This window comes from Excalfactoria chinensis, chromosome 2, assembly GCF_039878825.1.
Source record: "Excalfactoria chinensis isolate bCotChi1 chromosome 2, bCotChi1.hap2, whole genome shotgun sequence".
Taxonomy (NCBI): domain Eukaryota; kingdom Metazoa; phylum Chordata; class Aves; order Galliformes; family Phasianidae; genus Excalfactoria; species Excalfactoria chinensis.
In genome coordinates this window covers 39,997,410-40,019,906 of record NC_092826.1, presented here as the reverse complement: position 1 = coordinate 40,019,906, position 22,497 = coordinate 39,997,410, and the positions used below count along the sequence as shown (strand labels likewise).

The following is a 22,497-nucleotide window of genomic DNA, read 5'->3' as shown; positions in this document are numbered from 1 at the left end:
GAGGGGAAACAAAACTCTGGACCTGCTGTTTGTTAACAGAGACGGTCTGGTGAGGGATGTAAAGGTTGGAGGCCGTCTGGGACAAAGTGATCATGAAATGCTAGATTTCTCGATCCTTGTCGAACCGCGGAGGGGAGTCAGCAGAACTGCCACCTTGGACTTCCGGAGGGCGGACTTCAACCTCCTCAGGACTATGGTTGAGAGGGCCCCCTGGGGAGTATCTTTGGAGAGTGTGGGAGCCCAGGAAGGTTGGGAATACTTTAAGGAAATTGTCCTAAAGGCGCAGGAGCTGACTGTCCCAAAATCGCGAAAGATGAGCCGACGGGTGAGGAGGCCGGGCTGGCTGACCAGAGACCTTTGGCTTGATCTAAAGAACAAAAAGAGAGTTTACGGTCTCTGGAAGAATGGGGGAGCTACTTATGAGGATTACAGGTCTGTAGTGAGGCTGTGCAGGGAGAAAATTAGGAAGGCCAAGGCGCAGCTAGAATTGAGCTTGGCTTCTAAGGTTAAGGAGAATAGTAAATGTTTTTATAAACACATCAATACCAAGAGGAAGGCTAAGGAAAATCCCCATCCCTTGTTGGATTCTGAGGGCAACTTGGTCACTGAGGATCGGGACAAGGCTGAGGTACTTAATACCTTCTTTGCCTCGGTCTTCAATAGTTATGCTTGTAACTCCCTGGGAACGCAGCCCCCTACACTGGTAGACGGGAAGGGGGAACCAAAAGAGCCTTGCGTGATCCGTGATGAGATGGTTCTGGACCTACTTAGAAAGCTGAATGTTTATAAGTCCATGGGGCCGGATGGGTTGCACCCTAGAGTTCTGAGGGAGTTGGCGGATGTGGTCGCCAAACCACTGTCCATAATTTTTCAGCAGTCTTGGCTGACTGGGGATGTCCCGGTGGATTGGAGACTGGCAAATGTGACGCCTATCTTCAAAAAGGGCCGGAAAGATGATCCTGGCAGTTACAGGCCCATTAGTCTCACCTCGGTGCCTGGGAAGGTTATGGAAAGGATAATCTCAGGTATCATCATGGACGAACTAAAGGTCAGCCATGGGATCGGGCCTAGTCAGCATGGGTTTATGAATGGTAGATCCTGCCTGACTAACCTGATTTCATTCTATGACAAGGTGACCCGCTTAGTAGATGAGGGAAAGGCTGTCGACGTAGTCTACCTGGACTTCAGTAAGGCCTTTGACACTGTCCCCCATAACATTCTGGTAGAGAAGCTGGCTGCTCGTGGTTTGGATGGGTGCACGCTCCGCTGGGTGAAGAACTGGTTGGATGGCCGGGCCCAGAGAGTTGTGGTCAATGGAGTGGAATCCAGTTGGCGGCCGGTCACAAGTGGCGTCCCCCAGGGCTCGGTGCTTGGGCCGCTTCTGTTTAACATCTTCATTGATGATTTGGATGAGGGGATTGAGTGCACCCTCAGTAAGTTCGCAGACGACACTAAGCTGGGAGGGAGTGTTGATCTGCCTGAGGGGAGAAGGGCACTACAGAGAGACCTGGATAGACTTGATCGATGGGCCAAGGTTAATGGAATGAGTTTCAACAGGGCCAAGTGTCAGGTCCTGCATTTTGGTCATAACAACCCCAGGCAACCCTACAGGCTTGGGGAGGTGTGGCTGGAAAGCTCCCAGACAGAAAGGGACCTTGGTGTGCTGATGGACAGTCGGCTGAATATGAGCCAGCAGTGTGCCCAGGTGGCCAAGAAGGCCAATGGCATCCTGGCTTGTATCAGGAATGGTGTGGTGAGCAGGACTAAGGAAGTCATCCTGCCCCTGTACTCAGCATTGGTGAGGCCTCACCTCGAGTACTGTGTCCAGTTTTGGGCACCTCAGCACAAGAAGGACATGGAGGTACTGGAGCAGGTCCAGAGAAGGGCAACGAGGCTTGTTAAGGGCTTGGAGAATCAGCCCTATGAGGAGAGACTAAGGAAGCTGGGGCTGTTTAGTCTGAGGAAGAGGAGGCTGAGGGGAGACCTTATTGCTGTCTTCCAGTACCTGAAAGGTTCTTACAGTGAGAGTGGGGCAGGTCTCTTCTCACTACTGACTTGTGACAGGACGAGGGGAAATGGCCTCAAGTTGCGCCAAGGCAAGTTTAGGTTGGATATTAGAAAGAACTTCTTTACAGAAAGGGTGGTTAGGTACTGGAATGGGCTCCCCAAGGAGGTGGTTGAATCGCCATCCCTGGATGTGTTTAAGAGTCGCTTGGATGTGGTACTCAGGGATATGATTTAGCAGAGGTTTGTTGTTGTGGTATTGTTTTGTGGTTGTTTTTTAAGAGATAGGCTACTGGTTAGGCTGCGGTTGGACTTGATGATCTTCAAGGTCTTTTCCAACCTGAGTAATTCTATGATTCTATGATTCTATGAAATATAGCATAAGGGAAGATGCTGAAACTGGGAAAACATTAGAAATAAAATGTTATTTTCCTTCTCGTTATGTTCATTACTAAAGTGTAACTGAATGCTGTAGAACAAATGGTGCAGGAATAGTGTCATTTTCATGCAAAACAGTCTCATTTTTTATTTTCCTTCAGTTTCATCACTAATCAGTAGGCTCTCCAGTCAACTGAAAGACACTGTTGAAATTCACTTATTGAATCATCTCTCAAATGATTTGAAATGACGATGCTTGCATATGTGAAAATAGTCTTGTTTCACAGCGGGAGATTTAAAACAGCACTTCATATTGTGTTGAAGAATTCACATAGTAAAGTGACTTTTGGTAGTTTTGATGTACAATAGTAAAAAAGCGTTCTTTCATGGCAACAGAGCATTCAAGCGTTGAATGTTGATCGTGATACAATGAAGATCAAAAATTAGTTTTATCTTTTAACTTACAGCATCATTTAGGCCTCATTTTTTATCCAAGCAGCCATCAGAAATGGGGCTTTCATTGTCACTGCATCCAAGTGAGTGGACCAGACATCTTATGCTACCTAGAAAAAGACAGTCAAACAGTCATTAGAAAGTTTAGTTCCAGACTAAACAGGCTCCACTTAAAGCCACTAATGGTTAGGTTTCTGAGTAATGTCAGTACCAAATAGATTTACAAGGCTGCTGGTCTGCATCTCTAGGCAGCCAAATGTTCATGTAAATCTAGTCCAGTAATTCAGTTAGGTTTACTTTCTGCAGTTCTCATTCGGTCATCACTAGGAATGGACAGGAACTTTGAAATATGACTCTAAGCACTGTATCCCTTTGACACTGTGATAAATGGTAGCCACAGTCTTCGTCACACCAAAGGTCATTCTTTCACTTTCTCATATTACACTTAGTGTACCTTGGGATAAGTTTGGCATTCTCTCTGTTGTTGTAAGCATTCCTGAACTTCAGATATTTCTTCTGTTGTAGTTAATTGGCTATATAAGGTAGAAACAATTACCATTTATTTTTAATCCATGGATGTTTGCATGTATTACTACCATATGATATATTCAGTATTGTTTTTAAAGTTTTGAGTGAGGGAGTTTGATTCTGTGCCCTCCAGGTTGTACATCTGAGGAGATGGGTGTATTAACACATTCATCCCAATATTCCAATACATTTTTGCTGTATTTGTTTTTTTCCTTGTTTTATATAGTTATATGTTTCAAAATATCACTTTCCTGAGCAAACCAGATCATTTCACTAAAAACACGATCAGGTTGAACTATCAATTAAAAAAATAAATAAAAATTGCTAGCATGTAATTGTAACGTAATCATATACAGCTAGGAAGTTACATTGATGGTCTGATGGCTGTCTATGAACATTTGTATGTAAAAAATAATTGGTACTTTGATTATCCGTAGATACACACATCTGCTTCTTAGCATAGACTTTGCCTTCCCTAGAACAGGGCATTCAGGCGTATTATTGACCCAGTACACATATTCTGCTCTAGAAGGGAGACCTCTCATACATTTACACAAGTCTTTTTTCTGTAGGACTTCAGTGCATTTTGTGTCTGTTTACTTCTAGCCATTGTCCCCATGCTCCCAGAGTGATAATGCAGGGAATTGAGGTGCTCAGTTAGCCACCTCCATTTGCTCTCACTTTGGGCTACCAGAAGCAGCTCAGCCACATAGTTAGCAGATTCCTGGATGTCACGGGAATAAACAAATTCTGGGCATGATCTTCTGCTTGTGATGCCAAGTCCATTTCATTTTGCATCTGAAAGGAGTTTACCTGTTAAAGAAATGTTTATTTCTTCCCCATTGTATTCATTCATTTGAGTAAACCGTGCGCATTCCTTTGCCTTTGAACCACTGCTGGAGGCAATGGCTGATGGAAATAGAAACAGCATTTCCTCATCAGCAAATGTATGGAAGTTATTGAAATGCCAAGCAGAGCCAATGATTTCACGTTTCAGAATGTGGATCTGTGGCTCAAAAAGGAGTTTTATAGCTGCCACTTTCCCCCATGGATAGGATTAATGTGATATTATATTGTATTCATATTAAAAAGTGCTATGATGCTAAAAGCCATATTTTTAATTTCTCTTTTTATCCCAAACTAAAAAAAAAAAAAAAGAGGCGCTAACGTCTTTTTCTTAGCACTTGACTAAGTGTTATTCCACAAAGCCAGACTCCATCTGCATGTGACATATATTTAGAAAACAACTTTCTGTTTCTATTTTCCCAGCAGCCGGTAAAAACTGCAGAAGGAAACGTATCTTCTCAAATGTATGGAAATTGTTCTGCTGGTGCCCTTTCAAGGGACACTGCTTTCTCTATCCATAAAACCAGTGACCATCGGGGGAATGATCACTCAACCTCTCCAGCCATGATGCTGTCGGTGAAGCAAAGTTGTTTAGTTGCCCCTGTTTTAAATTATAGTTGCATGCAAAAGCTTGATCCATTGTGGAAGAGCTGTTATTGTCTCCCTATCTGTTTGCTTGCTTAGGACACTTGTGGGTGCACTGCCAACTTACCTCCCAGCAAGAGCAGAAAGAAAACAAGTTCTGCTCGGCCCTACAGCTGGGGCACTGGAGGACCCCCCTGTTCCCAGATTTGGCTATCCACTCTGGGAAGGTCATCCATACAACAAGCAGGTTGTAGTTATTCTGGTAGTGCACTGACTCAAGCTGACATGGGAGACTGGCAGAGCTTTAATTACCCTTTCTAGACTGTATGTTAGAACTTCCATACTGCAAGTATGGCAGGGAAAAGGCTGTATTTCATTAAGATTTAAATCTTATCTTCCAGCTGCTTCTGTTCTTTAAAGAATCAAGACTGTTTTCAAAAATAGCCTGAGGTATTTTCTCTTGTCTTAGGGATGTAAACCTTTATATGTTTACCAATATCTTGAAATATTTCAACCTTGAGATTGCTCCAGAATGGAAAGTTTTCCATTGATTGCTCAGTGTATCAGAGAAATATTGATTTTCTTTACATCTGGCAGCAACTGTATATAAATGCAGCTGAGGCACTACAACTGGAAATTTCAGCTCCTAAAAGCACTTCACTACACGTGAAGATAACATGTCACTGCATAGCTGCTGTTTTCCTTTCTGATGAGGGTTACCACCCTTCTTCAGCAAGTCAAGGCAGTACTTAATCAAATATGAAAACTTAGCAATCCCTTTGGATGTGGGGATGCCACTTAAATACACATGTCTATAAATTACACTGGCACATATTCTCAAGAGGACTTGGTATTTTTTATCTTAATTTTACTTTAAAGGAAGGCTCAGTTTCTGATTTCTTAAGGACTCCCTCTCTTGGACCAACCAGTAGCTGTGTACTTATTACTCCTTTTGTAGCCAGTGTACTACATAGGAAAGTGGAAGGACTTAGAGAAGAGATATCTGAAGCTGAAACATCACCTGTAGGTCTGAAAAAACAACTGAACTAAGGTTTGTGTGACTCCAGACATCTAAGAAACTTAAGGCCTGGTATTAGATTTTTAAATCAGCAAGGATATTTTGGAGTTGAAATCTCTTTGAAAGACTTAACATTGTAGTGTTTATAGGGATAGAGAAGTAATGTTTTCAAGGTCCCAGAGTCAGAGCTCTCCTACAGCCACTTACCATAACCCAAAGGCTATGACGAAATCTGCTGTGATGATCTGCCCATATCTTGCACTGTTTTCTGGATTTATACTCCCTTGTCATTTTTTTTGTCTTTGTTGGACTATCAGCCATTCTTTGCTGACTGTTAGCTATGCACAGTGATACCCTACATTCACTTGTGTTTTTTAGAGGGTATTCAAAACATATGAGAATGTAAATGTGAACTTTATTCACAAAGGATGTTCAGGCGATGACTCTACAGGACCATTCTAGTAAGTGGGAACAAGGAATCTCCAACCCAGCCTCATGGAAGTCATTAGTAATACAAATTCTGACTCCTGAAAATAATCCGTGTTTCCTAATTTTTGGTATTTTTTTCAGTTGTTTTTTTTTCAGTAAACAAAGGTTACGAGTAACGAGTATCTCAAGCTTGTTCCCAAGTGTTTCTCTAAGGACAAGATTAAATCTCGTTGATACATCTGATTACTGATTTCTTTGTGCGTGTTTGTTTTCTTATTCGAGCAGAAAAAAGTCACGTTAAACACTTTCTTGGATACTCTCATGTCTGATCCTCCGCCACAGTGTCTGGTGTGGTTACCACTTCTGCATCGGCTGGCAAATGTTGAAAATGGTAAGTAAGAGCTGTTGCCAAAAAAAACCCCTACATTACAAGAATAAGCTTCTGTATGAGGGTTTTCTCACTCTGTGGGTGATCTTATAGGAGCTACTGTGCTGTGTTCATTAGTTTTGTGTCTATTTTTACAGTTACTGGTAAAATATTTGAAGAATCCTGTTGATCCTTCAACCATAAATGGGCTACTCTGCTCTAGGGTACCTGCTTTAGCAAGGGGCTTAGACTTGGTGATCTCCAGAGGTTCCTTCCAACCCCTGCAATCCTGTGATTTGTGGTGAAGTTTTGCTGTCTTCTAGAAATTATCCTGGTCTTGTCCACTCCTCCTGTGCTCTGGATAAGCAAAGGGTGATAGGATTTGATCCATTCACATACTTCAGGGCCACAGCTTTTATTAGCTGTGACATATGGCAGTAGTGGAGGAACAGCTTGGTAGTTTCCGTTCATGTGATATTCTTGGGAAGAGAAGGGCAGTGCAGTGCAGAATACCAGGAGGTCCTTAGGAAGGATCTCCTCCTAAGCCTATGCTGCCAGGCAATATACTATAAAAAGAAGCAAGGAAGTTGCAGATTCATCCTTACATTTTTCTTGCATGGAAGATGAAGATTAACTGTGAGATGTCTCTTCTTTTCCGTAAGGATTGTCCGTCCCCACAATGAGTAGATGACAGACATTAAGACAGGGAAGGACCAGGAAGATTAGTTAATTTGGTTATTTGCATTGAACACATTGCTTATCTCTGGACAGAAACGTCTTTCAGACTCAAAACTCATTGAGCACCTTGGAAATAGTCTCACAAATGTGGAGTCCTCCAGCCAAACCCTTCATATATTATTTCTCTGTGACACAGGCAGTGCTGCCATACTGAAAGTGCAGGGGCAGAACTGAAAAGTCTGCCTGTCTCATTTCAGCGTGTGGCCACTAAATTGCACACTGCAAACTGTGTACAGTACCACAGGTACTTCTGGAAGAGGTTTTGTCAACTGTTTAAGGGCTGGTGTGGCCCAGTTCGGTGACTAGCGGGGCAGAGAGATTTCACATTAACACTTAAACTCCCAGTACACTACATGATGTTATGGTGTGGAATACCACTAACCAAAAATCATAAAACCATGACAAGTTTCTCAGCTCCAAACCAACATGCTGCTGCTCTCCAGAATGACAAACACTGCCAATATTAAATAGACCAAAATAAAAGACAATACAAGGAATGCCTGTCTTGTTTAGGTGTACTTGTTCTTAGTAAAGGGGCATTTCTTGCTCACTGGTATCAGAAGGCAGTCATGCTGACAGGCATTTTTCCAGTACTGTTAAGCCTAGAAAAAGGGAAATTTAAAGGAAGAAGAAGTTTATACCAAAACAAACCCCACATTAAAAGGCTAATTATGCTTTATAAATATTTTTTTATAAATAATTTTTCAGCCCAGTGTTTTGCCTCTGAGGTTGCTATGTAAGGAGCTTGTTGAATATTCCTGCATTCCTGCTTCTCAGGTTTGCCTCTAGTGTAACTGAATCTTTGAGACAGTGCAGGAGTAAAGAAGCAAAAGTCGGAAAGCAGAACAAATCATATATACTCACACTGTTGGGGAACGAAAATAATCAAAATGTCCAGACATTTTGGTGATAACAGGAGACAGAGAACTTTGTACATCTTCTTGTCCTAAATCCCCTTTCCACTTAAAGGCATGAGGGTGGATGAGTTGACAGTCTTAAGTCCTCCTTGGCTACAAAGCCAGCAGTCAACCCCACCTTCCTTCAGGTCTCGTCATCCGTCAGCTTCCTCCTGCTCTCCTCATCTATCACTGTCCCTTATTGGCTTTGCACAGTTTCCCAGCCTCAAGCACAAACCTTTCCTGCTGTGAAATTCTGGCAAGGAAACGAAACCCTGACACACTTAGACTGATCTAAATCCTCCCAGACTGAACCTCACAAGGGAAGAGCAGGTGTTTGGTTAGACAGAGAAGTACAGTGTCCTATGATAAGTGTGACACATGGTATGGTGAAGAGAGAGGAACACACATAGCAGAAGTGCCAGGAGGGGGTTCAGAATGTCCTGAGTGGCGTCTTGGTGCTTGAAGCCTCATTACTGCCTGCTTCTGAGGGGAGCAGAGAGCAGGAACAAGCTGGTCCTTTCAGTGGCCACATTTCCAGAGTAAGACACCCAGAGCCAAATGTGTTGTTCTGTATGCCTAAATGACATCAGCCTCCTAACAGCGCAGCAAAACATTCAGCTTCCCTCAGCAGCGTAGCTGAAGTCTGCAGGGGATGTTCGTACTTGCATATTTCCTTTATGTTTTCTTAGATACAGTTTGAACATATTTCTTGCTGCTGCAAGCAGAGATACAGGTATCTGTCCAGCAGAAGTCAGGGGCTTAGGGCGCAGTGTGGCCGCTGTTCTCCGCATCTCAGGCCAGATTCATGGAGGGGCACACAACTTTTTGTACATAGAGCTCAGTAGATCAGAGCTGCAGACAGATTTTTCCTAGATTCCTAGGAAAAAAAAAAGATTCACCCTTCCATTCAGAGGTTTTCACATCAGCTTTTTCTTGGGTTCCTCTGTCTGGGGTTAAAGTTTGGCGTCTCTCTCCCACAGTCTTCCATCCCGTTGAGTGTTCCTACTGCCACAGCGAGAGCATGATGGGGTTCCGCTACCGCTGCCAGCAGTGCCACAATTACCAGCTCTGTCAGGACTGCTTCTGGAGAGGCCATGCCAGCGGTTCCCACAGCAACCAGCACCAAATGAAAGAGTACACGTCATGGGTAAGGGGAGGCTCGCGTCTGGCCAAAGGCACTTTGCTCTGGGGCAGGGACTGCTGGTTGTGATCAGCAGCCTGTCGGGGAAGTTGCACCCGGGGAGCTGGCAGGAGAGCACAGAGGTGGGAACAGACTTTCTGGAGCGTGGATGCAGGGTGCGTGTGTGTGACAGCCTTGCTGCAGGCCTGCAGCGTCGGGGGCCAGGAGTAGAGCGCCAGCCACACAGTAAGTCTTCCTGCTCCCGTGGGACTGTCCCCAGCTGTCCCTGCTGGGCGCTGCTGGCTCTCTGTAGGTGAACTTAATGCTTAATGCTGTCTCATCAGTATTTTTAACCAAGTGGCTGCAGATTATAGATAGATTTTGGGGTGATCCTGGCATGGTAGATTTGAGCATGGTCATAGGCTTAGATCCATCCATGGCAGTGTTTATCATGGAGAAAAGCAGCCTTCAGCCTTTTATCATTAAATACTTTATCTAAGCTGGCACAGAAGCACTGACAGCTACCTTACCCTTTTCAGGGCATCAGGTGTGGGGACTGGAGACAGCTCTTGGTCCCCAAGCCTCCCCATCCTTCAGGGTGCTCAGCCAGAGACCAGCAGACAAATCCTGACTGATCTCAAATACAGCAAAAGTGTAATTATTATAAAAGAAAATGATAAGTGAGGCACCAACTCACACACACACAGTGCTTTTTGTATTCTTCTTAAGAAAGCTCTGAAACTTAACATCTATAAAGCAGCAGTCTTACTGTTGATGGAGCCGGCAAGGGTTAAGTCTGATGTGATTTGCTCTGTATGCCGGTCACATGGCCCTGCACTGCCTCAGAGCAGATCTGGGTCTGTGAATGTTTTTGTGGGTCTTAATTGCTGCTTTTTGCATAGGCATAATGACTTGAGCTTGGTAGCTGAATGAGGGAATGACAGCTACCTAGCTCTGGCTCCACTTACAGCAATCTGTGCTATAAAACCATTTTTGGCTGTAGCAAGAGAACTGAAGTTATAGGCAAGAAATCATTTTGATATATCAGATTTTTGCTCAACAGAAGACAAAGCACGACCATACCTAATGGTTTCAAATGCCTCGTAGTCAGAAACAAACATTTTCCTTCAAGTATGAAATAGCCTTTCTGTAGTGTTCATTAGCTTCATTCAAAACAGGTTAGCATTATCCATAATAAATCTGTATCAAGCTCCACATGCAGGTTAGAGGTGTTAAAATACATGGTGGAGTTCAACTGATCTGAATTCAGAGTAAAATTGCATTTATAATATGAGAGAAAAAGCCTGAACTTTACATATTTAGTTTGGAATTGTGTAGTAGAAATATTTCATTATTACCTTGATTACAGTAATAACTTTATGTATCATGCATATGCACACATACAATACCTCTCTTGCTAACTTCTGAAAGCATTTATCAATTTCATCCTGCTGAGCTGTTTTTTTGTGGGGGAGGAGGTGTAAGGATCATCAGCCTGGGTTTAACTGGCTGAGAAGCTGAGTCACAGAGAGGTGAATTGGATTCCCCAAGAATCTCTCACTAAAAGGCTAAAAGGGGTCCTCAGTCTCCAAGCTCATATCTAGCATAGGGTTCAACTGCAAGGAGTGCTCAAACAAAATTGAAGCGCAGTGTGTTGTTTTTTTTTTTATGAGTACTGTTGGAAGACTAGTGGGATTTGAGGCTGGAACTTGTGCTTTCTGCGCAGAGCCTTCCAGTCTTTTGGTGGCAATGACAGTGAGTCAGCTTCTTCTCACACACTGTTACCATGTTGGTGCAATTCTGGCCACATTTGTGTGAGATTTCCCAGGTCCTGGTTCATTCACCAGTGTAATGGAGAGGTGAAGATGAGCTTTATAGCAATAAAGCACTGAGCTGAGAAGGGAAACACTCATGACAAGGAGAACAAACATAGCAACTCTGTACCTGACCCCCAGCTAGAAAGTGGATGGTGTCTTGTACAGTAAACTATACAGATAGGCACAAACAGATGGGTTCAGTTCACATTGCCAGCTGGTGAGTTATGGCCAGCTCCAGCCTGTGAGACCTCCCTTTGTACTGCCCTACCTTCAGTGTTAGCTGAGCACAGGGACACATGGCAATTGTACCTGTCTGTATAGATATATCCCCTCAGCTGAAGGCAGCTGAAGGTAAGAGCAATCTTTTCTCCAATCTGAATGATCTTTGGCTTGCCAGAGTGGGGTGGGAGAGGATGGGGGAATATCAGTCATATTGATGTAAGCAGTAGAGCTTCCTGTTGTTTTGTGCGTCCTACAGCAGAAGCAGTTTGCACCTTACTTGTCCACATTACCTCTACCTTCCTTGTTCCTCCCAGAAATCACCTGCTAAGAAGCTAACTAATGCACTTAGCAAGTCTTTAAGCTGTGCTTCCAGCCGTGAACCTTTGCACCCAATGTTCCCTGACCAGCCTGAAAAACCTCTAAACCTGGCTCATATTGTGTAAGTATCTGTGTGCTCTAGAGAAAGTAAGCTTTGTTGTGGGGCTTGCTTACACCTAGTCTAGATGCTATAGCTCTGAACAGAGCAGGAGGCAGCTGCGTCCTTACCAAGTTCATCACAAGTGCAAATCTGCTGAGAGAGATAATTAGTACAGAAATGTGCTTCTGGTGTGTCTTCACTAGAAGGTTGGTGAAATATCTACATATGATCAAGTATTGGACACAGTGTTGGTATGTCTCTGTTCTCCTCAGAAGTAGAGAATGTCATACAGTTTCAGCACCTTGGGATGTGTTCATGCTTAGAACGTTAGTTTGTAGGCACCTGATTTCAGTGTATCAAAGATACACAGATACAAAGATACACAGGGCACCAGAGAAAAGCAGAGTGACCAATTTTGTCAAACTCAGTGTCAGAGTTCTCACTGGCTTCAGTGGAGCTGTGACTTCAGCTGACCTCAAAAACCAGCTGTATGAGTGCATAAGTTGCATCTTTAGTTGACAAGTCGCTTGGAAAGGGCCTGTTATCTTTATGTTTTTGTATCCTTCCTTGTGTGGCTTTAAAAGTCTTCCAAGGCCTAAAAGTGTGCTCTGCTTTTCAGACTTGAGGTGCCCCAGCAGTTAGGCAGTGACAAGTTGCTATAAGGCACAGCTCCTTGTGGAGCAGCTCTTTGGAGCACATCAGCCAGAGATAGATTTGCTGAGCAGTCACTCTGCCCTGCCTGGTGTAAAAGCGTGGCTGTGCTGGTTGAGGCAGTGTAATGTCACAGGGCAGAACTGTGCCATTCACATCTCAGGGCAGGTTTGGAAAGCCAGGAAGCATGGAACCAAAACCAAAGCCTCCATTCCCTGGTGGGGTGGCTGAGGTCCTCTGAGGCCTCAGGATGTGTTGGAAGATGGCAGCTAATAAAAGCTGGGCTGCTGTGAGTGGGCTGAGTGCAGTTAGGTAAGGGAAGGAGAAGGTACTGTAATTGATTAGGATCTGTTCCAAGTCTTTGCTGCGAAATTAACGCCTTCCCTCTTCCTAGCTATATGGGCATAATTTAGAGTGATTGGATGTGAGAACGAGCCACCATCTATTTTATTTTATGATAGGATTTCTCTTTATCCGTAGATTGAAGGCAATATAGCTATATTGGCTATAATGGGATGTGAGTGAAAAACCACTAAGTTGTGGAGGTAGCATGATCTACGGCATAATTCACATAAATTAACTGAGGGGAGAAATATGCCATGGTACCTCATTGAGAATAACTTCTTGCCAACGTGATTTTTATTTTTAAACATAATGGAAGTTGAGAGAAACAGCTCTGGGCAAGAATCCAGGCAAAAAGGTTTTTATACGTGCATTTAATGGAAGAATTCTGGCAACAAAACAGTATCCTTTTTTTAGTAGTTTCTTCCTTAAATGAGGACAAGTACTCTCTGCATTACTATACTATCTTTGCTGTTTATAGTTCTCTCATTTAGGAGTGGTAGCGGACAGAATGGCGGCAGGATTTTTCTTTTTTACTGAAGCCACACAAGATTTTCAATTAAGTAATATCTCTAAGGCTCATTCTGAATAGTTTTCAATGTGTAGTTAATCTGATGGAGGAATTATTAAGGGGAGATTTTGCTTTTCTATAGCTAAGACTGGCAACAAAAAATGTCACCATATTCTGCAAGGACTGAGTGGCTTGGTCAGAGGGATTTTCAGATACATTCTGCAGTGTGCTATTGTTTGCATCCAAGCCAGTAGGAGCATTACCTGTGACATCAGTAGGGATAGTTTAGACGAGCAAGGACTACTTTGTAAAATTCCTGTTATTATTTGTTTTGTTTTGCTATGGGCATGTGTTATGCTATATGCATTATTACATAGCATTTTTAGGTTGTATTGTTTGAAGTGTTTTTTGTCTCCTTGAGAAAGTTGACTGAGTATCACCTGTTCACTTACATCAGGGAGCTTAATCACTCACTTTCAGAAGTTTAGAAATAACCTCTGAAAGATTTGCATTTATAGTCAATAGGTTTCCTTGGTTTTACCACAAGGGATGCTGTTCTTGTTTTACCACATCACCAGCTTAAAAAAGGTCTTTGTAGGTGTGTTTGAGCATCCATTTGGTATTCAAGATAAACCTGAGGAATGTGACAGTGGGCATCAACCTTGCAGAAACTTGACTTGGGAAAGCTCAGATTCATTTTAAGTTTTCTTGATATAAGAATTGATGAGCGAATGCTAATCACAGAAGTTTAGCTAAGCCTTGGAGTTTAGAGACATCTGCATGCAAGAGTAACTGCATATGTAAGCAGCGTCAGTGACCTTTTATGCATAGAGGCTGTCTTGTTTTTTATAGAATCAGGGTCATAGGAATGGAGATTGTCCAATGCTGTACTTAAATCACATGTTTTTAAACTGGCAATTTAATTAATTTTCTCTTTTCCATTTCATTTTGGCTGCAAAAGAGATACTTGGTGAGTATTTTTCTTTAGTAAACTTGCTGGAGGAAAATAGGTTGAGAAAATTCCATGATCTCATTACCAATCCCTAACTTTTTGTAGGAGTCCGCAACACAATCCATCATTGTCTTTGAACGCAAAGACATATTGAAAGGAAAGAACTTTTCTAGGATTTAGAAACCTTTCACCCTGACTTTGAGATAAAACTTAGAAAAGACATGAACCTGAAGCGCAGGTGTAATGATCTGCTGAATTTCATGGATGCAGTGTACCCACTTCCACTCAATCAGGAAGAGTGAATGGAGTGCCAGGCAGAGTGGCACTCGAGCTCTGACAAACCCCTCCTACCTCCTCTCTAGGGGAGCATTGGAAGCCAGCCTCTTCTCCTGTCCTCTTTGGCATCTAGGACTGCTCAGCCTTGGGCTAGACCCATCTTTCAGAAAGGCTGGCCCCTGCCCAGTTCAGAGTTTGGATGTATTTGCTGGACAGTGGTTGCACTGTGAAAACTGAGGAAGCAGCAGATCAGTAGTTGCTCCTAAATAATTACAGTTCCTGGCCAACAAATCACCAGTTGCTTACCCGTTAGTTTCCAAGTATTCCCTCAGAGTTTCTTTTAAAATCCGAGTATCTCAAAGCTCATCCTACAATGACTTTTCCATTATCATGGAACCATCATGGCCTCACCCGAGCTCTTCCTAGCTCTGATGGGGCAGTTTACAGCAAATAATACTTAACACTTTTTCATCCGGAGATAAGAACATAGAACACACAATTGTTCCTAACACAAATTTCTGACTGACTAGATCTGCAGTTCTGCCCGTGGGTCTGAAGATGGGGGCTAAAAAGTATATTGCCCCATAAGTATGCAAAATCCTGCATCTTTCTATTCCCAGATTTTACTATCATATTTTCTGTTTTTTTTCCAAAGCTCCAAATCTTTTGCCTAGTGTTGCATAAGAAGTTCATTAAGAATGGAAAAATTTGCTTTGATGGGCACAAAAAAAAAGAAAAGATTGTGCACAATGTGTTTTTAAGAGGAGGCAATAAAAGAAAGCAGAGGAAATATTCCTTCTCATTTCATTTTTAGTAAGAGTGGGAAATAAAAAATGCAATAATAAAACCATCATTATTAATAGGTCCTTTTTAAAACTAGAAAGTTATTTTAAATTTTGATTTAGGGGTTTAATATACCAGCTGAAAAGCTTTCCACTTAAGGCAGTTTTGTACTACAAGTATTTTATGGGACAGTGAGGGGTATTGGGTACGCCGTGGTCACTGTGGAGATATGGTAGCATAGAGCACAGTGCTGTGGATAAATATGAGAAAAGCTGTGTATTTCAGGGGCAAATTAATTAAAACAGAAGATGCCAGCCGTAGTGTTCATTGAAACAAGAAACTTATTTAATTGTCTGTAAATACTGTTGCTGGTTGATTGTTCTGTACCCAATAAATGCAACTAGATATTTTACCTTTTTTTAGGCCCCCCCGACCTGTAACCAGCATGAATGACACACTCTTCTCCCACTCTGTTCCCTCAGGAAGTCCCTTTGCCAACAGAAGGTGAGTTGTTACTTTAATTTATGTTAAATCACCATATGAGGATGGTAGAGGTTTCCGCTTCTAATCTCCCTCCTGAAAAAAAAGGCAAAATAAAATTAGCAGATGTGAGCAGAAAAATACCCAGATACCTCTGTGGGGAGATGAGGAAGGGGCACTCCAAACTCCTCACAATGGAGTGTAGAGCTCGGGTTCTTATTTGGACCTTAAAGTTCTACTAAATGTGCTCAATGCAACTCAGTCATCCACTGTCAGAGGCTGAGAATGGGCCTCTGCAGCCATAGATGTTGCAGAGCTGTGGGTACAGAGGTTGGGTCATACCATTACCTGCTGGGAATGGTTGCATCATACTGCAAGATGTGATATGAACAAAAGGAAAATGTGTTCATTCTCACAACGTAGAGAATGGTACCCTTCCTTCTGTTATGCCATTCTGATTTTCCCTAAAGGTTACAAGAGAGAAAGGGCTGTCTTGGAATATGGTGAGTCTTCAGGAAATAGTACAGAGAAGAGCGATCAGAAACATTAATCCCTAAGAAAAGGTGCTTGCAGCTGAGTGTGTACATTTCGGCCCAGTATTTTGGCTCATATGTCCAAAATACATCTGTAGCATTTGCTGGCTTTTTCATCCAACCTCTGTGTTAAGCCTACCAATGTACACAGATGAAAAAGTGGCAGAGAAATAACATCTTGCTATGCTGGGGAAGGTGAGTGATATGTCTTCCTCAGGTGCATTTTATTGCCTGGTCCTTGCTGTATTTGTCAGTGCTTCAGTGTTCCCTAATAACAAAACACAATCTCTGGGTATGCACGGATACCTTTTTTTAACACAGAAGAGAAATCCTCAGTGTGCAACACTGAAATGTCAAAGTAAAGATGTTTGGTTACTACTTTGATTTATGAGCTTTGGTACTGGGAGCTATAAACTGTAAACTCTCATTGTGATCTTAGGGCAGGAGGCTGCTGGGTACATCCGAAATGCTTTTTGAAAGCCAGCCCCAAAGCAGCCCTGCACAGACAGTGAGACTGCAAATCCAGATTTGTTTATAGAGTTGGTATATATGGGATTTTATGTGCTGGGACAAGGCAAAATAATCTTACCTGTGGCCTCTCCAAGACAAGTCATCAAAAGCAGTGCTCTTCAAGAGTATATCTATTGCTTCTATTTGTGCCCAAGAAGTCCCTTTCAAAAGAAGTACGCTTTGCCATGTATGTCAGCAACCTGCAGGAACAATTACAGCATAGTAAACTATGTGCAACTTCTGTTTTTGTATGTGTGAAAAATTCCTGACAATTGTACTTTGGTCTTCTTTAGTAGTTCAGCTGACTGCTTAACTGTCAGCATTAAATGTAGGTGGTCTCTGGGCCATTAGAATTATTTTCCTCCTGGAGGAAGAACCAATTGACAGAGAGTTCCTGTCACTCTCCGTTGCAGGAGGCAAAGCCCAGAACCATGGGTACTCAGACTAAGCATTCAGTGTGACATCCTTATACCATAAAAGTTTCCTTGATGCAGTGGTTGGTTCTGTCTTTTTTTGTTTGTTTTTTGAGCTAATAATACCCTGATATATAAAACAATTCTATATAATAAATGCTATTGTAACCTTTGTTTCATTTCCCTAACTGCATATTAAGAGCTTCACAGCTTGTTGTCATTATTTTTAACTCTTATACATTTCAGTTGCATCTGTTTATTTAGAAAGAAAAAAATTAACAAACATGTACAAACCATCAAGTCATTGTTCTTTCTAAATGGTTATAAGTTGCATTTACTTTAAAGAATTCACTGTGAACACGCTACTCTCTGTGCTTACTTTTTGGAGTATTAACAAGGTTTCGTTGTTTGAATCATTCAGGTTACTTGGGGGTATAAATGTAGCCAGTCCTGTGGCTGATGAGCATTCTCTTATAAAGCTGTATGTAAATCAGCTTCACAACAATTCACGGTCAGTATGAGAGCACTAACCCACTAACTGCCGTAGTTCTATAGCTCATGCACTAAATCATTAGCAATTCTGCTCAATTACTAAAGATAGTCTTTAAGGAAGGGCTCGGGCAGGCTAGAGGGTTTCTTGTTGCTCTAATTATTCTTTTGATTAGACTTCCTGCTGGCTGTGGGCTTTGCCAACTTTCCTTGCTTTCGCACGGCACTAATCTTTCATTTCACCTTTTCACATAGGATTAATATTATGTATCTGGAGGAAGCTGGACACATTGTTTTTGAAAGCCAAAAACTGCACCTCTGTGTTTGCATCTTCAGTGCATGACTTCCCGGGTGTATTCCTGACAGAGGCATGAAAGAGGCTTGCGCAAGAGTCTGGAAGTGATTCTAAGTCCCGCAGCCAGCCTGCCCTCCCTTGTCCACATCTCTTGCTGCTGAGAGTTAGTGGTCTGCAGTTAGTGCTGCTTGCCAGTAACCCTCCCTGAACCACTTTGCTTTTCAAAATGGCCACGGAAGGCGGGTGTACATCCTCCTGAAGTTAGTGAAAACCTGCCATTTCCTCAGGGAGCTTCAGAGGTGGAACAGTGCCTCCGGCTGAGGCGCTTTTCTTCCAGCAAATCTCTCATTTTAGTGACCTGCAGGAAGAGCCAAATTCGTGTTATGTAAAAGTACCCGACTGGATAAGAACAATTTCCCATTTTCTTTTTAACTGTGGAGTGTAACGACCTTTCTTTTTCTCTTCTTTGATTAGTGCATCAGATTAGCTGTAATTCAGTGAGTAAGTACTGAGACCAAGGTACTTTTTTTCCTGAATGCCAACTCGTTCAATCTGTATTAGACTAATAACAGTATCTTCCTTCATTCTTGTAGGTTTTACTGTTATTATTGCCCTGGGAGAATCAGGCCTCATTAGTGGAACCTCATCCTCTCATATATCAGAGAAACAGACTTTGACAGCCTTGTTTGCAGTTCTGCTGATTTCATATTAAATGCTCAGTGATTCATGTTGTAATAAAAATTGCACAAACTTAGGGTAGAATTTCTAGCTGAACATAATCAAGGGTAAATCCACTGGTTGTTTTCACTGCAGACAACTTACAGTTACTTTAATGTGTGTTGCAGTCCACTTCAGTGGTTTCAGATAGCTCCGAAGAAAGTTTTTATGTAATTAGGTAGTTAAAGCAAAAGAGGATTGGCACAACCTCTCCTTTGTAGTATTCCTGTGGTATTTGTTTCAGATAGCCGCACTCACGTAAGAGCATTGCCATTCACAACCAGTAGCAGGAAATGCTGAATGCAGCACACCAAGTCACTCTGCTGCTGGAAATGAATGCGGTAGCATAAATGCAGCAAAACACTCTCTCCATTTCTGGATTCTTGGGTGAACAAGTGAAAAGGTCTGGGAAGAAGAATCTTGTTAAAGAGAAGATCTTTGATAACTAGCAAATGATGAACTAGCAAATGCAATGATAAATTGTGGGAACAGCTGAAAGGAGACTAAACACGGTATGTTATTTGTGGCTTAATTGAGCTTTGGGTGGATGCATAATTATTCCAAAGCAGAAAGAAAGTCAGATTTAGGCTTTCCTTGAGATGCTTCAGTCCACCTCAGAGTCACCGGCTGCTTGCTTAGTTTGAGCCATTATGTCTGTTAAATGAGTGCTAATGAGAAGTTTGGCATAACGATTGCCTTTCTTTTAAATATACACAGTGTGCAAATTGGCATCAACACCACAGTGTGCTCAGCTGAGTCCTTTACCCACCTGTACAGTTAAGAACTTAAAAGCACTTATTGTGGGAAAGAAGGAACAAAAATCACTGATCTTCTCCCAGATACCAAATGAATAGGCATTTGTTGTGATGACAGCTAATAAGTGATAAACTCTACAAGAGCCGATCTGTTTTTACTGTGGCTGATATTTACCCACGATTTTTACCCATGATTTTTTTTAATCTCACACTTATTATTGACATCTCTGATTAACTAGAGGGCAGCGGAACATTGATACAGAGTAGGCATTGCCCTTAGAAACCCAATGAGCTGGATGTGTTAATCTGAAACAGGTACACTGAGCATTATAGAAACTTCTGTCTAGTCAAGAATAACTCTATCCCTAGCTGAATTTGCAGTGTCTTCCCTATTTGGATTCTTTTGTTCCCCAGCTACAGTCTGTCACTACCGTAGTAATGGATACAACCTCTTTCAGTCTCCTTTAAACTATATAATTACAGGGTTTGAGGTGGGATAAGATTACACAGAATGGCTTTTCTTGCATTTTTTTCAGTGCCCCCTCACAAATGATGCATTTAGGTCTTCTAAAGGTATAATCAACTCAAATAAATTGAGTGATGCCATACATTCTAGTAAAGTTAAAATTAATAATCCTGTGGTAGTCAGAAAGAATACACTGAGATATCAGGTGCCCGTAACCAATGAGAAATCGAGTGTTATTTAATGCTGAGTAGTGTACATGGTGCCTTCTTTGAATTCCAGGTAAAACCTTACAAAGAATTGGTTATTCGGCATGAATGTAGAGCACAGAATGATTTCTGGTCACTATCTCTGGAGCAAAGCATACTGGTTGCCTTTGTTGTCCACATTCCTATGTCTGAGGAGCGTAGTAAACTTGAACTGTCAGTTACCTTTGCATGTTGTTTTCAGAAGATGAGAATCCTTAGATAAATCCTTGGACTTCTTGGCCCGTGTTCTGCCTACTAAAGGCAGGCTAAATGTCCGGTTGTTTCAGTGGTTCAGGTAGGCTCTAAAAAGAGTACAACTTTTTCACAAATCTTCTTAGATGCACGTAGAATCATAGAATCAATCACAAGGTTGGAAAGGACCTGTATGATCATCTAGTCCAACCGTCCTCCCTTTACCATACCTATAGAAAACCACTAAACCTTATCTCTTAGCTCCCTATCCAGATGCCTCTTGAACACTGCAAATACACATCTTTAAAAACATCTGCCCAGAGGTGGAGGTCTTGCCTCTTAGTTTGGATAGGAAAACATTCTTCAGCAGCTCATTGTAACCAGAATGTATCTTAGTCCAGGTTGTTGGATCCAGACAAATTCACTGTGGCCAAAACAATCTTTGTGTTATTAGCTGTATTTAAGGGAAATTATGGGGGATGTAGGAGGTTGTGGGAGACAGGGAAGGACAAATGTTATCTCTTCCAAAGAAGGAAACTGAAGGTGGAAATGGACACAAAATCAAAGAGGTTATGCAAGTGGGAGCCTAACTTTGGTATCCAATAACACTGAAATTATGAAAGAATTACTAAGTTCCTGGAGGATAATAACCTGATGAGAAATAGCCAGCATTGATTTGTCAAAAAAAAATTATGTTAAACCAAACTGATGTATTTCTTTGACAGGATAGCTGGTCTAGTGGGTAAAAAAGAAGCAGCAGATATGGTACAGCTTGACCTTAAAAAGACTTTTGATGTTGTCTCCATATGACACAAAAGTACCCAAAGGAAATAAGAGCCTAGGGAAATTAGTATAAAGTCAGTGCACAAGTGGTTGAAAAACAGTAATTAAATTTTCTCAAGTTTGCTATCATTCTAGGAGGACATGTCGTCTGGGATTCTTAAAGTCTGTCTTCAGTCAGACACTGTGCCCTATCTCTTGTAATGACCTACTTGGAGCAGCAGAGTGAATGTGTGCAATTTGTAGGTGGTACAAAGGTTGAAACAGTTATGGAGAGGAGTGCTTGGAGAGCAATTCCTAAATTGAAAAAGGAGCTCAATTGCAGTGGTAGTAATTGATGTCCAAATGATTTGAAATCAGAGGAAACTCAGTAATTCTAAGTGCTATAGCAAGGGAGCAAATAATCAAAATATGGAACATAGTTGAATGGACAGATATATTTTGACAGAGGATCTACAGTTGCAGTAAACCACAAACTAATTGGAGTCAGCAATATGATTGTTAGAGTGCATCTGACTAGGACAGCAGGAGAGTTTATGCTCGATAGAAGGGACATCACAATGCGCTGTTAGAAAGCAAAGCTTGAAATCTTCCCTGCAGTCTTCAGTCTCCAGTTGTGGCAACAAATTTATCTTTAATGAGGAACAAATTTTTGCATTTTTTGGCTGGAGGGGCACATTCTGTATCTCCTTAAAGCATTTTCCTTGTGTAATTGGGAATAAAACAGTGAAAAAATGTATGCTTCTAGACAAAATGGAGCATGCTTTCCTGCATGCACATTACTTCTGTAGAAGCACAGCACATGTAAACAGCATGCTGATGGACATAGAAACTAGAAGCAAGTTGTTTTGTTTGCTTGTTTGTTCTGTGTGTTATGCTGCATCTCACTGAGCTTTCTTTCAGATTTAGTATAAATCAGTAGGGCTTGGATTCCTGGGACACCTTTTAGTGCCTTGTTTTTCAGAACCCCATGGATAACCTTGGTCTCCCATAGCGGTGGGAGAACGGCACATATTTCATCTTAGATAATTCCTTATTTATTCTACTATTAAAGTTTTGCTCTTCAGTCCATCGGAGCATCATGTACAATATTTATTCAAAATAATCTGCCTGTACACACGCACATCTGAAAGCACAGATACATGCATGCTAACACAAAGGCTTTCTGCTCAAAATACAGTAACAGTAGTGTATAGGAGATTGGTAATCACAGCCTGAACCTCTGATTAATCAGCTGAGGCAAGTATGGGGTCAGCTGTGGGAGCACAGGTGAGAGTGATGTAGC

The 22,497-nt window shown here is 41.9% G+C and overlaps 1 protein-coding gene across 8 annotated transcripts in view; it reads left to right on the top strand.

Moving 5' to 3' along the window:
• DTNA (dystrobrevin alpha) overlaps positions 1-22,497 on the top strand; it is a 219,347-nt gene that overhangs the window by 159,699 nt on the left and 37,151 nt on the right. For 5 of the 8 annotated variants that reach the window (XM_072330605.1, XM_072330607.1, XM_072330604.1 and 2 more), the window contains exons 7-11: positions 6,527-6,632; positions 9,226-9,392; positions 11,719-11,843; positions 15,761-15,841; positions 17,695-17,784. In XM_072330605.1, the coding sequence (XP_072186706.1) occupies positions 6,527-6,632; positions 9,226-9,392; positions 11,719-11,843; positions 15,761-15,841; positions 17,695-17,784 (569 nt within the window). Of the gene's footprint in view, positions 1-6,526; positions 6,633-9,225; positions 9,393-9,422; positions 9,612-11,718; positions 11,844-15,760; positions 15,842-17,694; positions 17,785-22,497 lie in introns of those variants that run through there. The other 3 variants (XM_072330610.1, XM_072330609.1, XM_072330611.1) reach the window with 2 other exon arrangements.